A 12913-nucleotide genomic window follows, 5' to 3' on the forward strand; every position below is an offset into this window, starting at 1 on the left:
TGTTGAGCCAGACGTACCAGTCTGCTCCAGCACAGACCCAGGGTTTGAACCATGTGCCCCAAAGCTGCAGACTTAACTGAAAACAGCTTAGGAAGTGCTCCTATCTCTAGCACCCAGATACCCAGCTCCCACTGGGATCCAAATCCCAAATAAATCCATTTTACTCTGTATAAAGCTTATACAGGGTAAACTCATAAATTGTCTGCCCTCTATAACGCTGATAGAGAGATATGCACAGCTGTTTGCTCCCCCAGGTACTACTTACTTTGGGTTCAATAATAAACAAAAGTGATTTTATTAAGTACAAGAAGTAGGATTTAAGTGGTTCCAAGTAAAAACAGACAGAACAAAGTAAGTTACCAAACGAAATAAAATAAAACACGCAAGTCTAAGCCTAATACATTAGGAAACTGATTACAGATGAAATCTCACCCCAGAGATGTTCCAGTAAGCTTCTTTCACAGATTGGATCCTTCCTAGTGTGGGTCCAGCAATCACTGCTAACCCTGTAGTTACTGTCCTTTGTTCCAGTTTCTTTCAGGCATCTCTTTGGGGTGGAGAGGCCATCTTTTAGGCCAGCTGAAGACAAAATGGAGCAGTTTCCAGGGCCTTTTATATTCTCTCTTGTGGGCGAAAATCCCTTTGGTCTCCTGTGGAAAATCACAGCAAAAAGATGGAGTTTGTAGCCACCTGGGCAAGTCACATGTCCATGAATGATTCAGCTTTTTGCAGGCTGACACCATTGTTTACATGTTAGTTTGAATGTTCCCAGGAAAGCTCAGATGTGGTTTGGCGTCTCCAAAGTCCATTGTCAGTTAAGCGTTTCGTAATTGAGCATTTACTGAGAATAGTCCTTTCTCAAGAAGCTGACCAAATGCTTCACTGAGGCTACTTAGAATCAAACACATTGAAATACAAGTACGTAGCCAATATTCATGACTTCAAATACAAAAATGATACACACATCCTGACAGCACAGTCATAACCAGCAAACTACAACCTTTCCATAGACACCCCAGTTGACCTCCTCTGTGCAAGACCTGGTGCAACCATAGGACCCTGGTTGCAACAATGATCTATACGGTCACAGTTCATGTCAATAACATCACAAAGTTTATTATTACATAATAGAAGTTTAGGTGATACCAAACAAAAGAAAAGAGACAGGCCTGGTTACAAATAAAACAAAATAAAAACACGCTTTCTAATTACTAAAACTTAATTTTATCATGTTACAATCTTTGCCTAAGCAGTTTTTCTTACTTCCATCAAGTTACCAGCACCTCAAGCCCTCCAGTCTAGGGGATCCAACTTTCTCAGGCTTGAGGGTGCTGTACCCTATGTCCTCTAAGTGATGGATAACTAAAATGTGTTTTTTTGCTTCCCTTACATTACCCAAAGCCTGTCTCTTGCCTGAAGAGCCAGGAAGGTGCCCTGGTGTGCTCACTAAGTTGTCTCCTCTGCTTGTTAGCTTGATTGCTTTGTTTACTTTATATGTAAATGTACTTTCATTGTCCTGTGCTTGTAGTTAAGCCGGTCAGACAGGTAAGTCCACATTCCTTTGTCCAGGCTTGGTGCAGTCACTGCCTCCCAAACACACTTTAAGAACATATTTCCAGCACACACACACAACCCATAGATAATCCCACAATAATTTTCAGGACCAGTGCATCATCAGTTTACATATGATTCCTTCCCTGACACTTTTAGGTACATATTATGACAGGAGAGTGTTGGCCCTCTGCCAATGGGCATTGAGGGGCTCTTAGGGTCACACAGGCCTTAACCAAATAGGGCCCCTTTGTGCTAGGCTCTGTACAAACAAATAGCAAATGACAGCCACTGCCCCAAAGAGCCTGCGGTCTGAAAGACAAATATAACGTGTGGATGGAACAAACAAGTCAAGGGAACACATCAAAGAGAGAAATGGGGTAACCAACAACAGAGTGTTTTAGCACAGTCTAGCTGTGTGCATAATTTTTAGCCAATCAACAGCAGTATTCATAACTTTTCACCTTGCTTTACTGTTATCAGATGGCAGTTTTCTGTATGGTCTGTTGCTTCTGTATAACTGTCACAGCAGAGCTGGAAGTTTTATTTTTAAAACAAGAGACATTGGTCTTGGGAAAATGTTTTGTTACAATTTATTTCTGTTATCTGTATTCTTTTGGTAGGTAATTAATGTATTTGATGGATGTTACTGCAATGACCGTTGCTTGCTGTATCATCATCAGTGACCTGCTTCATTCTCATTGCATTAAAGAGCAGATCTGGTCTGTGTTTCAGCCAGAGATCAGCTGTTCATACTTCCCATTTTTAAAACTATACCTTGCTGTTAGTGAGATAGTTTCCAACAGTTTTGATAAACTCTAAGTTTTATCAGTAATGAAGGGGTAGTACACACAGTGTAGTAAAATTCAAACAATGGTGACATACAGAAGTGTTCATAAGAACTCTAAGGCTCTGGTACAACCTTTATGCAGTAGTCTGAGTTTAGAGGCTGAGAGCAAAATTGTGCCTCATAAAGGCATAGCCATACAGAGAATGAGAGGAGGAGGTGCATCACCTGAGCAAGAGCAACTTTGTAAGGTATAATGTGCATCTACTTTTACTCTGCTAGTAGAAAAGGTGCTTCCCATGGTGTTAGTGTTGCATCATGCCTCTCTATTCTGCCCAGACATATACCGTCTGCTGGTAATAACTAACTAGCTGTGCTAGCTCAGACCCCTTAACTACAGAGAAATTGGAAGGAGAGGCCCCTTGTTCCCATTCTCTTTTTTAGTGTAGCCATAATTTAGTCCTGAGTAGTCTTCCAGGATATAGAAAACTGAAGTCACTGTTACTCTTTCTATTTTCTAGGATGTATATTGTGTTCGTGCTCTTGTTTGGAACACAATGAAAGAAAAGAAGAAAGCGCTTTTTGATTTAAACTGCAGCCAGAAGCTTAAGCCTTGTCATATTTCCACTTTGATCATAAAGGGAATTATTAAAAATTCTCTTATGGCAACAGGGGATCCACAGTTTTTAGGGAAGAATAAAGATCATGAAAAGGTAAGTGACATCTGGTTTAACTTATCTGTCTCATATTGTGTTAAAAAAAAAAAAAAAAGGACTGTGGCTCAGACATGGGACCGAACTGAGCTGTGGTGAAAGCAGAGGAAGCTCTTTTATTGCTGTCAGTGCTAATTCTGAGGCTGAATTTGGTCCTATATTGTTGACTACTTAAGATAGAGCATTCCCCTTCCCACCTTTCAGTCCTGATTCTGCATCTTCTCTGCAGTATCTACTAATACTTGGTTCTAAAAAACAAACCCTACCAAAAATGAAATGCTCCACAACCCACACACATTCTTTCCCTAGGGAGAAGATGAGAAAACAACATGTGACAGATACTAATCATGTCACTTAATGCATTAGTAGAAGGTGCTCAGATACTGCAACAATGAGCCACAGTGTCAGAACCGACACAGAAGAGAACAGGTACATAAAAAGAAAATATATAGTTGCTGCTGAGTGGGATATATTGAATTCTCATTCCTGGCCACGCTCCTTTTCTGGGCAGCACCATCCACTTTTTGAACATACTTTACTTACTATGGTGTTGTAATATGGGGTCTTTGTCTGTTAGTGACCCCTTATGGCAAAATGGGGAGCTACACCAACCTGGCTCCATCCCCCTTATGCCACCACACCCAATTCCATGTTTATCAAGTCCTTGTTATGACTCGACCCCTCCTGACTGCGTTCTCAGTAGTCTCTGTCAGAATGGTCATTATCATCATGTTCCTATTACGCTTCTGGTGTTTAGGTTAGTGATGAAGCTCCTCCGCTTCTGTCTGTTTCTGGCAAGTCTTTCAGTCGTTCCCCAGCTGTGCCCCAGGTTTTTCAGCTCGGCTTCCACAGCTCTTCGCCATGTTGTTTTCAGGCGGCCTCATTTTCACTTGCCTTCAGGTGTCCATCTTATTGCTACTCTGGTGATGGAATCAGTTTCTATCTGAAGCACATGACCAGTCCCTCTCCAACACCTCCTGGCAGTGATGGTGGTCAGATCCTCTTGGCTGCACTGTGTCAATAGATCTTAGTTTGAGATTGTTCTGGGCCAAAAGGTATGGAGGATTTTTCTGAGGCAGGTTGTATGGAACGAAGACAGTTTGGACATGTCATACTTTCTCATTCCCCAGCATTCTGCACTATAAAGGATAACTTGAATGCAGAATTGTTCAAGGTAAATCCTAAATTAGCAGCATCTATCCTGGCCCCTCTATTTACATCAGTCTGGGAAAGGGAGAAAGTGCCAGATGAGTGGACCAATGGGGTTATAGTGAAGATACCAAAGAAAGGAACTCTCAGCGATTGTAATAACTGGCATGGTATCGCACTTTTATCTGTACCAAGCAAAGTATTGTGTAAGATCATAGTCCAGCGTATATCAGAGGCAGTTGATAGCATTCTCAGAAAAGAGCAAGCTGGTTTCCAGAAAGCGTGTGGATGCACAGACCAGATCTTCACTCAACGAAACATAATAGAACAGTGCTTAGAATGGCAACGGTAACTCTACATAAATTCCATAGACTTTGAGAAGGCTTTAGATAGCATACACAGGACAGCCTATGGTACATTCTGCGGGCATATGAAATTCCTTTCCATATAATCAATGTCAGCAAAAGCTTCTATTCCAACTTTACATGTGGTGTTGATCACAGTGAGCTCAGTTTTGAAGTCAAAACAGGAGTACATCAGGGTGTGTCATGTCTGCGATCCTCTTCAACATTGCCATTGACTAATCGAGTAATGCCAGAAGACATGCCAAGAGGCATTAAAGGGACACTCTTCTCATTCCTTGAATACCTGGCCTTCGCAGATGATGTCGCTCTCCTATCACATACCCTACACCATATACAAGAAAAAACAACTCGACTCAATGCATTCAGCCAGCAAATTGGACTGAAAATCAATTGCAATAAGACAGATATCATGACCTTTAATATTGCCTCACCATCACCAGAGGTACGGATAGAGGATTATGTTCTCACCAATGTAGAAACATTCACATACTTGGGCAGCACCATCAGCCAGGATGGTGGAACAAGCCAGGACATCCGGAACAAAATCAATAAAGCCAGGAACACCTTCAGGAACTTAAATATAGTCTGGAAATTATCAACATACAACACCAAAACCAAACTCAAGATTTATCAGAGCTGCGTACTTTCAGAATGGTGGGGAGTTAGAAATGCCAAGGCTCTAGCAAGGGCTAATCAGCCCTATGTCTCCTGGCTTTAACTTAAGGGCCTTCTCCAAAAGTTACTGGCTGGAATAAGTAGGCTCAGGGTTCAGGCTTAGGGTCCTTGTTTGGAACAGCCAGAACCAGTCCTCCTCAGTCCCTTGCTGTTACCTGAACTGCTTCCTACCTCTCCTCCTCTGTAGGCTTCCTCAGCCTCTTGTCCTGCATCTCCTTCTTTGGAGTGTTGGCTTCTCAGACAGTTTCTCACAGTCTACTGGAGGGGTTCTCTTTGCAGTCCCACTGCCTCTCTAGCAGCCACCACACCCTCTTACTTTGCAGCCCTCTTGTCCTTACAGCTGCTATGGGACTTAGTCAGGTCTGGCTGAGCAGGCAGGCAGGTGCTTCGTTACTCTTTAGCTGGTGAACCATGATGGGGTGTATAGACCCCATGACAGGTATCCTTGGCTGACAAGAGGTTACACATTTTTTTACTGCCACAACCATGTCCAAAAGAAGAAGGAAGCCATTGTTGATCCTGTGATGAATGTAGCTCTTCAAAGGAGATTTTTTTCTTTCTTAAATTCTGAAGTTAATAAGAAATCCATGATAATTTGTCAGGATGCATTGGTGTGATGAGCCACTGCATTTTGAACTGATTAAACTCTGGAAAGTTGGGATTTAGAGAGAACGTAAAAGATGAAATGATACTAGGCAAAGGGAGATGAAAACTTGAAGATGAGGTTTTTTCCAAGGAGTGGTCAAAATATTTTCTGATGTGGAAGTTGTTTCAGAGGAGATAAGAGGAATACTTACAAACTTAGGAAAGGTGGAAGATAAGAGGACTGAAGATGAATTTAAGTTCCTAAGAACTGGGGGTGAGTCTTAGTTCCTGGCAATAGGACTGAATGTACTATTTGATTTTTGAAGAGGAGGAGTGAAATGATGGAGGGTGTTCTTATAGAGAATTTGTGGGATATAAATATTTGAAATGTTAAATAGAAATAAATTATAATGGAACAAAGAAATGATGAGGTTAATACAGGCTTATAGTAAACAGCCAAAGCAGTAAAAGGGATCTGCAGTTGAATGTTATCTGCATGGAAGTGATATTCAAATTTGAATTCAGAAAACAGTTGAACAATGGAAAGGAGATATTGAAGAGGAGACTAGGAGATGAATACTGGACTACTTAAAAATGGGCAGGGAGGAAAGCATAGAAAATGTAATGTATTTTTTAAAAGCATTGCATTGAAAACAGCTAACATTTTTATATGTAGTGTGACAAAGCTCTGTCCTTGCCTCTGTGGGTCCCGCGTTTCTTGGTGGATTTAGCTAGCCTCAGAGGCTCACTGTGACCCTCCACGTAACCCTTCTTTCTCTAGAGACAAAGGTCACAGTCTACTGAGCCATTTTCATCATAAGCCAGCAAGGGAGGTGGAGAAATTATCCTTCCTTGCACAGTCTCTGTTGTCTCCCAGTCTCAGTGATTAATCAGGGGGCAAAGGTAGGGGGGAGCCCAGGCCCACCCTCTACTCCAGGCTCCAGCCCAGGGACCCTAATAGTATCAGTACCCTATGGTAGCTGACCTTTTAGAAACATTACATGTACAATTCCCTGGGCTACTTCCCCCACAGCAGCCCTCACTTCCTCAAGTTCCACTTCGCCCTTAACTCAGGGCCTCCTTCCTTGTGCCTGATATGGTGTGTACTACTCAGCCTCTCCAACAGCACAGCTTCCTTCCACAGCTCCTGACATGCACACCCATCTGACTAACTGGGAGGCTTTTAACTAGTTTCAGCCAGCCCTTGATTGGCTTCAGGTGTCCCAATCAACCTAGCATTCTCCCTGCCTTCTGGAAAGTTCTTAATTGGCCCCAGGTGTCTTAATTGACCTGGAGCAGCTTCCATTTCACTTAACCTGGTACCAGGGATTTGTTTAGCCTGGAGCTAATATATCTATCTCCCACTACTTTTCTATAGCCATCTGGCTTTGCCCCGTCACAGTAGACTTACATTTACTTGCATAATGACAGGTTTCAGAGTAACAGCCATGTTAGTCTGTATTCGCAAAAAGAAAAGGAGTACTTGTGGCACCTTAGAGACTAACCAATTTATTTGAGCATGAGCTTTCGTGAGCTACAGCTCACTTCATCAGATACATACCGTGGAAACTGCAGCAGACTTTATACACAGTGTATATATAAAGTCTGCTGCAGTTTCCACGGTATGTATCTGATGAAGTGAGCTGTAGCTCACGAAAGCTCATGCTCAAATAAATTGGTTAGTCTCTAAGGTGCCACAAGTACTCCTTTTCTTTTTACATTTACTGAGCATGATATGTGCAACGTAACTCATTTAGCAAAATAGCATTAAAGGAATGTTAAAGATATTGCTCAAGCCCACAAAGTAAAGGAAATGATCTGTTAAGTATCAAACATGTCAGTTCCATCACAGCATACCACATTAAGAGAAAGTGCTCTTATTTGATTTGATAGTTGAGGATTAATCCTCTGCTGATTCCCCCTCTCCCCCCACCATTTCTTTAGTGTTCTTAGAGTAGAACCATAGTTTTCTTTCAATATAATTTGTACTAGGTGTCAATTCTTTGAATGATGCAGTGTGTGAATCTGTTTGTTTTAGTTTAGAAATTAAAGTTGGGTCTGTATACAAATCACAGGATAACATTTTCAGAAGTGCCTAAGACACTTATATGCAGTGTTGTTATAGCTGTATTGTTCCTACAGTATTGCCAACGTCAAGAGATCAAAAATCATGAGTCAGACTCCCCAAAATCATGAGATTGGCCTAAAAATCATGACATTTTTAAAAAAGGATGATATTGTGTTTTTTAGGTCAGTCTCTTGATTTTTGAACTCCCCCTGCCCATCCCCAGGGCACGTGCATGTGACAGTTAGTGTTGCCCACTCCTCACATGTACTGGATAAGATGATTTTTGGCTCCTGTTGCAGGAGCGCTCCCTTCCCCTCCCCATATCTGCCCATCTCCTGCTCAGCAATTAGTCCTGTCTCCCAGTCCCCCATTGATTCTCTTCCCACCCAACCCCCCTTAATTCAGCCCCCGCCAGTTCAGTCCCCCAGTTCCCATCATCACCACCCCATCAGTTCAGCCCGCCTACCCCATCGACCCCCACTGCCCTCAGTTCACCCTCCCAGCACTCACCTCATCTGCTCGGAACCTGACATCAATACAGCCTCCCCACTCCATCAGCTTTTACCTCTCTGCAGCCCTCTTCAGGGTTCTTCACCTTCCCCATGCCTGGGAGAGGGGACTCCACATGCGCTGCAGTGGAGTCCCCTCTCATACTTTCCAGGCTGGCAGGGGAGCAGCAGCCCTGGGGCTGACAGCTGGAGTGGAGCCCCAGCCATGCTTGGGGCAGCTGACAGAATTTCTCAGTAAAATTAAGGCTCACTTTTATAATTCTCAAATGTCAGGATTTATTTTTCATTTGAGTCCGTCGCTTATTTGAGGGTTGGCCCTCCCCCCTTCTGTCTCAGATGAAGTTTCTCTTCCCTGCTGGGGTGTAGCCACACTGTCTCTTGTTAGTTTGATAGCTTTGTTTATCTGATATGTAAATGAATTCTCATTGTCTTTCAAAGTACTTTGGAAGGAGAAACCACATTCTTCTACCAGTGCTTGCTCATGTCGATTCCAATTAGGTGTGTGTGTGCTGCATGCACCGTGTCAGAAGGATTTTCCCCTAGCAGCACCTGTCGGGTTGGCTGTGGAATCCCCTGGAGTGGCTCCTTCATGGCGGTGAATATAGGTCCCTGCCGACCCACCGCCTCCTCAGTTCTTACTTACTGCCAGTGACGGTCGTTGGAACTCCAGTTGCTTGCTCTCGCAAGTGCTCCCCTAGTTTGTAGTCTTAGCTTAGTTTTTGTAAATATCTAAAGTTCTTAGTTAGTAGTGTTAATTGTCAGTTGTTGTAGGAGTGGGGGCTTTCCCCCACTCCAAATTACTGTTCCCCTTTGGAGTTCGGGGCACACCTCGATCCCAAGAGTTTGAGCCCTGCGGAACCTTCACGACTCTTGTCTCAAGTGTCTCGGGGAGGCGCACCAAACAGACCAGTGCAAGATCTGCAAAGGGTTCTGTCCAAGGATGAAGAAGGACCTCAGGCTCAAACAGATCCTGTTGGAGACAACCCTTCATCCTCAACCATCCCCAGGCCGGCAGGACCCGGCACTGAGCTCCTCCATGCAGAGTGCCCCGGCCCCCATGCATGAGACAGTGCCAGGGAAGGACTCTGGCCATAGAGACACTCAGCACCGATGCTCCACAGCACTGAAGGCAGCATGGCACCGCTCTCATTCCCTGGTGCCGCATATGCATCAAACAAAGACAAACGGGGTGCTTGCCCACGCTGAGAGCTGCCACATAGGATAGTGCTGCTGGAGTGTGTGCTACGCAGGACCACCCGGCGCCGACAGCACAGGAGTCGGCACCATCAACTTTGGCCCTGCAAGGGGGGCCGTTGAGTCTGGTGCCAGTGAATTCTCCTGAGCCTGAGTGCCAGGTAGAGGACCTAGAACTCCCCTCCAACCCAGACACTTTTGAGGCCACTCGGGACTTGATTGCCATGACGGCTCCACAGTACCCTGCCAGTCGAAATAGACCTCTGGCGCTGCAGTGATGATGAGATCACCATCCCCCAGGCTTTGCTCCCTGTGGCACCGCTTCGCACAGCACCAGTCTTCATCTCCATCTCTGTAGCGCCGGTCCCCAACTCTGTCTCTGTGGCACTGTGCCCTGGTGCTACTGCGGCACCGTCCCAGCAGCACCATTCCCTGGCACCGGCCATGTGGCACGGCTCTCCATCACGGCACCACTCTCCGGCACCACACTCACGGCACCCATCCATGGCACTGCTCTGCTTGGCACCGGTGTGGTCTTCGCACTCCAGATCCACATCGTTGGACTCGGAGGCGGAGTCCTACTACTCACGGCGCAGCCGACGCAGGTCGGACCGTCACAGGAGGCAGGAGATGGGGGTGGTACCATGGCAAGTGCAGTGGCAGGGGCTTGTGCAGTGGGCTTTTTGGACGCTTTGGGCCTATCACCAAGCCCAGGGCACTTACTCCAGGGGCTCGCACTCGGTGGAATCAGAACTGTGAGTGCCCCCAACAGCTGCAAGTTGTCCCACTCCTTGAGGTTGAGAGACAACATCAGTGTGGGCTAAACAGATGCATCCAGATCCTGACCTGTCACCGGCACCGAGGCCGCAGTCAGCGCCGAGGACCACGTACCAAGCAAGACGCTTCCAGGGATCCGGAGGTCCAGGAATGCCCTGTGCCTCCTCTGGCCTCATTGGCATCCTCCCCAGACAAAGTGGTGGCAGGGACTTCCTCCTCCAGACTGCCCCCAATTGACAGTCGAGTGCACCAGGACCTGCTGTGCAGGGTGGCTTGCAAGATGGGGCTGCAGGCTGGGGAGGTAGTTGAGCCAGAGGATCCAATGGTGGACATCCTGGCCCCAGAGAGGCCATCAAGGGTGACTTTGCCCCTCATTAAAACAATCCAAGCCACCACTAAAACTCTGTGGCAGACCCTGCCTCCATTTCCCTGACTGCAAAAGGAGTGGAAAGAAAGTACTTCTTCCCCTTTCAGGGGTACAAGTACTTGTTTACTCACCCGCAGCCCTGCTTGTTGGTGGTGGCCGCAGTGAATGAGCGAGAGAGGCAGGGTCACCAGGGTCCAAGCCCAAAGTCCAAGGACTCTAAAAAGCTGGACCTCTTTGGCTGGAAAGTCTGCTTGATTGGGGGGGCTCCAGCTCAGGATCGCCAACCAACAGGCAATCCTGAGTAGGTACAATTTCAATTCATGGAACTCCATGTTGAAATTCAAGGAGCTAATACCTATGGAGTCCAGGGCAGAGTTTGGGGCCATAGTGGATGAGGGCAAGGCAGTGGCATGGACCTCTTTACAGGCCTCACTGGACGCTGCGGACTCGGCTGCACCCACCCTGTCCTCAGGCATTGCCACGAGGAGAAGCTCATGGCTTCAGGCGTCGGGGCTTTCCCCAGAGATGCAATAGACACTGCAGGACCTGCTATTTGATGGCACAGGTCTTTTTACGGAGCAAACAGACTCCAAGCTACACAGCCTAAAGGATTTGCAGGCTACACTAAAATCATTGGGCGTGCATACCCCTGCTATCCAACACAAATACTTTAAGCCGCAGACCACGCAGCACTTCTGTCCTCCCCTGCGCAGGCGGGACTTTTCAAGGAAGCGTGGCAGGAATGGCTGGTGTAAGCTTTCCCAGCCTCCACCCGGCCAAGGCCCAGCGCAGTCTTCATCAGGCTGTAAGCAGGCCTTTTGAAGATGCGCCCAAGGACAGAACACCAGTCGACGTACTGGATCCTCATCCCTGTTTCCTGAACTGTCTGTCCCACTTTTACTGTGCTTGGTCCCAGATAACATCAGATCACTGGGTCCTTTGCACAGTAGAAGTGGGATATTCTCTTCAATTCTGCTCCTCCCCTCTCTCCCACCACCCTTCCCTGTCCCTCTTCAGGGACTGTTCTCATGAGCATCTCCTTATACAGGAGGTCCCAAACGCTCTTCACTGCACGGGCAGTGCAGGAGGTTCCTCAGGAGCTAAGGGGCAAGGGATTCTACTCCCGTTATTTCCTAATCCCCAAAGCCAAGGGGGGTCTCAGACCCATCCTTGACCTGCGAGGCCTCAGCAACTTCATGAAGAAGCTGAAGTTCTGCATGGTCTTCCTAAGTACGATTATCCCCTCTCTGGATCCGGGAGATTGATACGCCGCCCTCGACCTCAAGGATGTGTACTTCCACATCTTGATATGTCCTGCCCACAGAAGTTTCTTCAGTTTCGTGGTCAACCACAACCATTATCAATTCAAGGTCCTCCCCTGTTTACAGCCCCATAAGTGTTCACCAAGTGCATGTTGGTCGTGGCTGCCTTCCTCCACTGGAGGCAGGTGCAGGTATACCCCCATACCTTGATGACTGGCTGTGCAGGGAGCATTCTAGGGGCCAAGTGGAGGCACAAGTCAACTTTGTGAGGTCCACCTTCGACAGGTTAGGTCTCCTACCCAACGAGCACAAATCAACCCTATCCCTGACACCAAGGATAGAGTTTATAGGAGCAGTGTTGGACTCGGGCCAGGCCAAGGCGTCCCTGCTGGGGGCTCGTTTCTGGGCAATGACAGACATCATACAGAGCCTCAGATGGTACCCTACTACCACGGCAAGGGGCTGCTTGCGGCTCCTCAGCCACATGGCAGCATGTAGATATGTGGTACAGCACACGAGGCTGAGGCTCTCCAAGCTTAGCTGGTGTTGGCCTACTGTCTGGGCCGCAACAGTCTGGACACAGTGGTCACTCTTCTGGTGCAGGTTATTGAGTCTCTACATACTCTACATTTCCGCAGGAGGTATGCGGCAGTGTCCCCTTCAACAAACCCCAGCCCTCTCTGTCTCTGGTAACAGATGCGTCGGCGCTGGGATGGGGTGCTCACCAGGGAGAACTACAGGTGCAAGTCTCTGGTCACAAGATGAGCTCTCAGTCCACATCAACGTCATGTAGGTGAGGGTGGTCCGACAAGCGTATCAAACCTTCCAAGCCCTGTTGCATGGAGGTCATGACGGACAACACAACTGCCATGTTTTACATAAACAAGTAGGGAGGGGCTCGTTCCTCTCGC

General features: G+C 46.7%; 1 protein-coding gene across 2 annotated transcripts in view; it reads left to right on the forward strand.

Moving 5' to 3' along the window:
• Positions 1–12913, forward strand: part of LOC144259533 (uncharacterized) — a 72131-nt gene that overhangs the window by 21778 nt on the left and 37440 nt on the right. For both annotated transcript variants that reach the window (XM_077807796.1, XM_077807797.1), the window contains one exon: positions 2860–3051. In XM_077807796.1, coding sequence (XP_077663922.1) covers positions 2860–3051 — 192 coding nt within the window. The remainder of the gene's footprint in view (positions 1–2859; positions 3052–12913) is intronic.

Source organism: Eretmochelys imbricata, chromosome 1, assembly GCF_965152235.1.
Source record: "Eretmochelys imbricata isolate rEreImb1 chromosome 1, rEreImb1.hap1, whole genome shotgun sequence".
Classification (NCBI taxonomy): domain Eukaryota; kingdom Metazoa; phylum Chordata; order Testudines; family Cheloniidae; genus Eretmochelys; species Eretmochelys imbricata.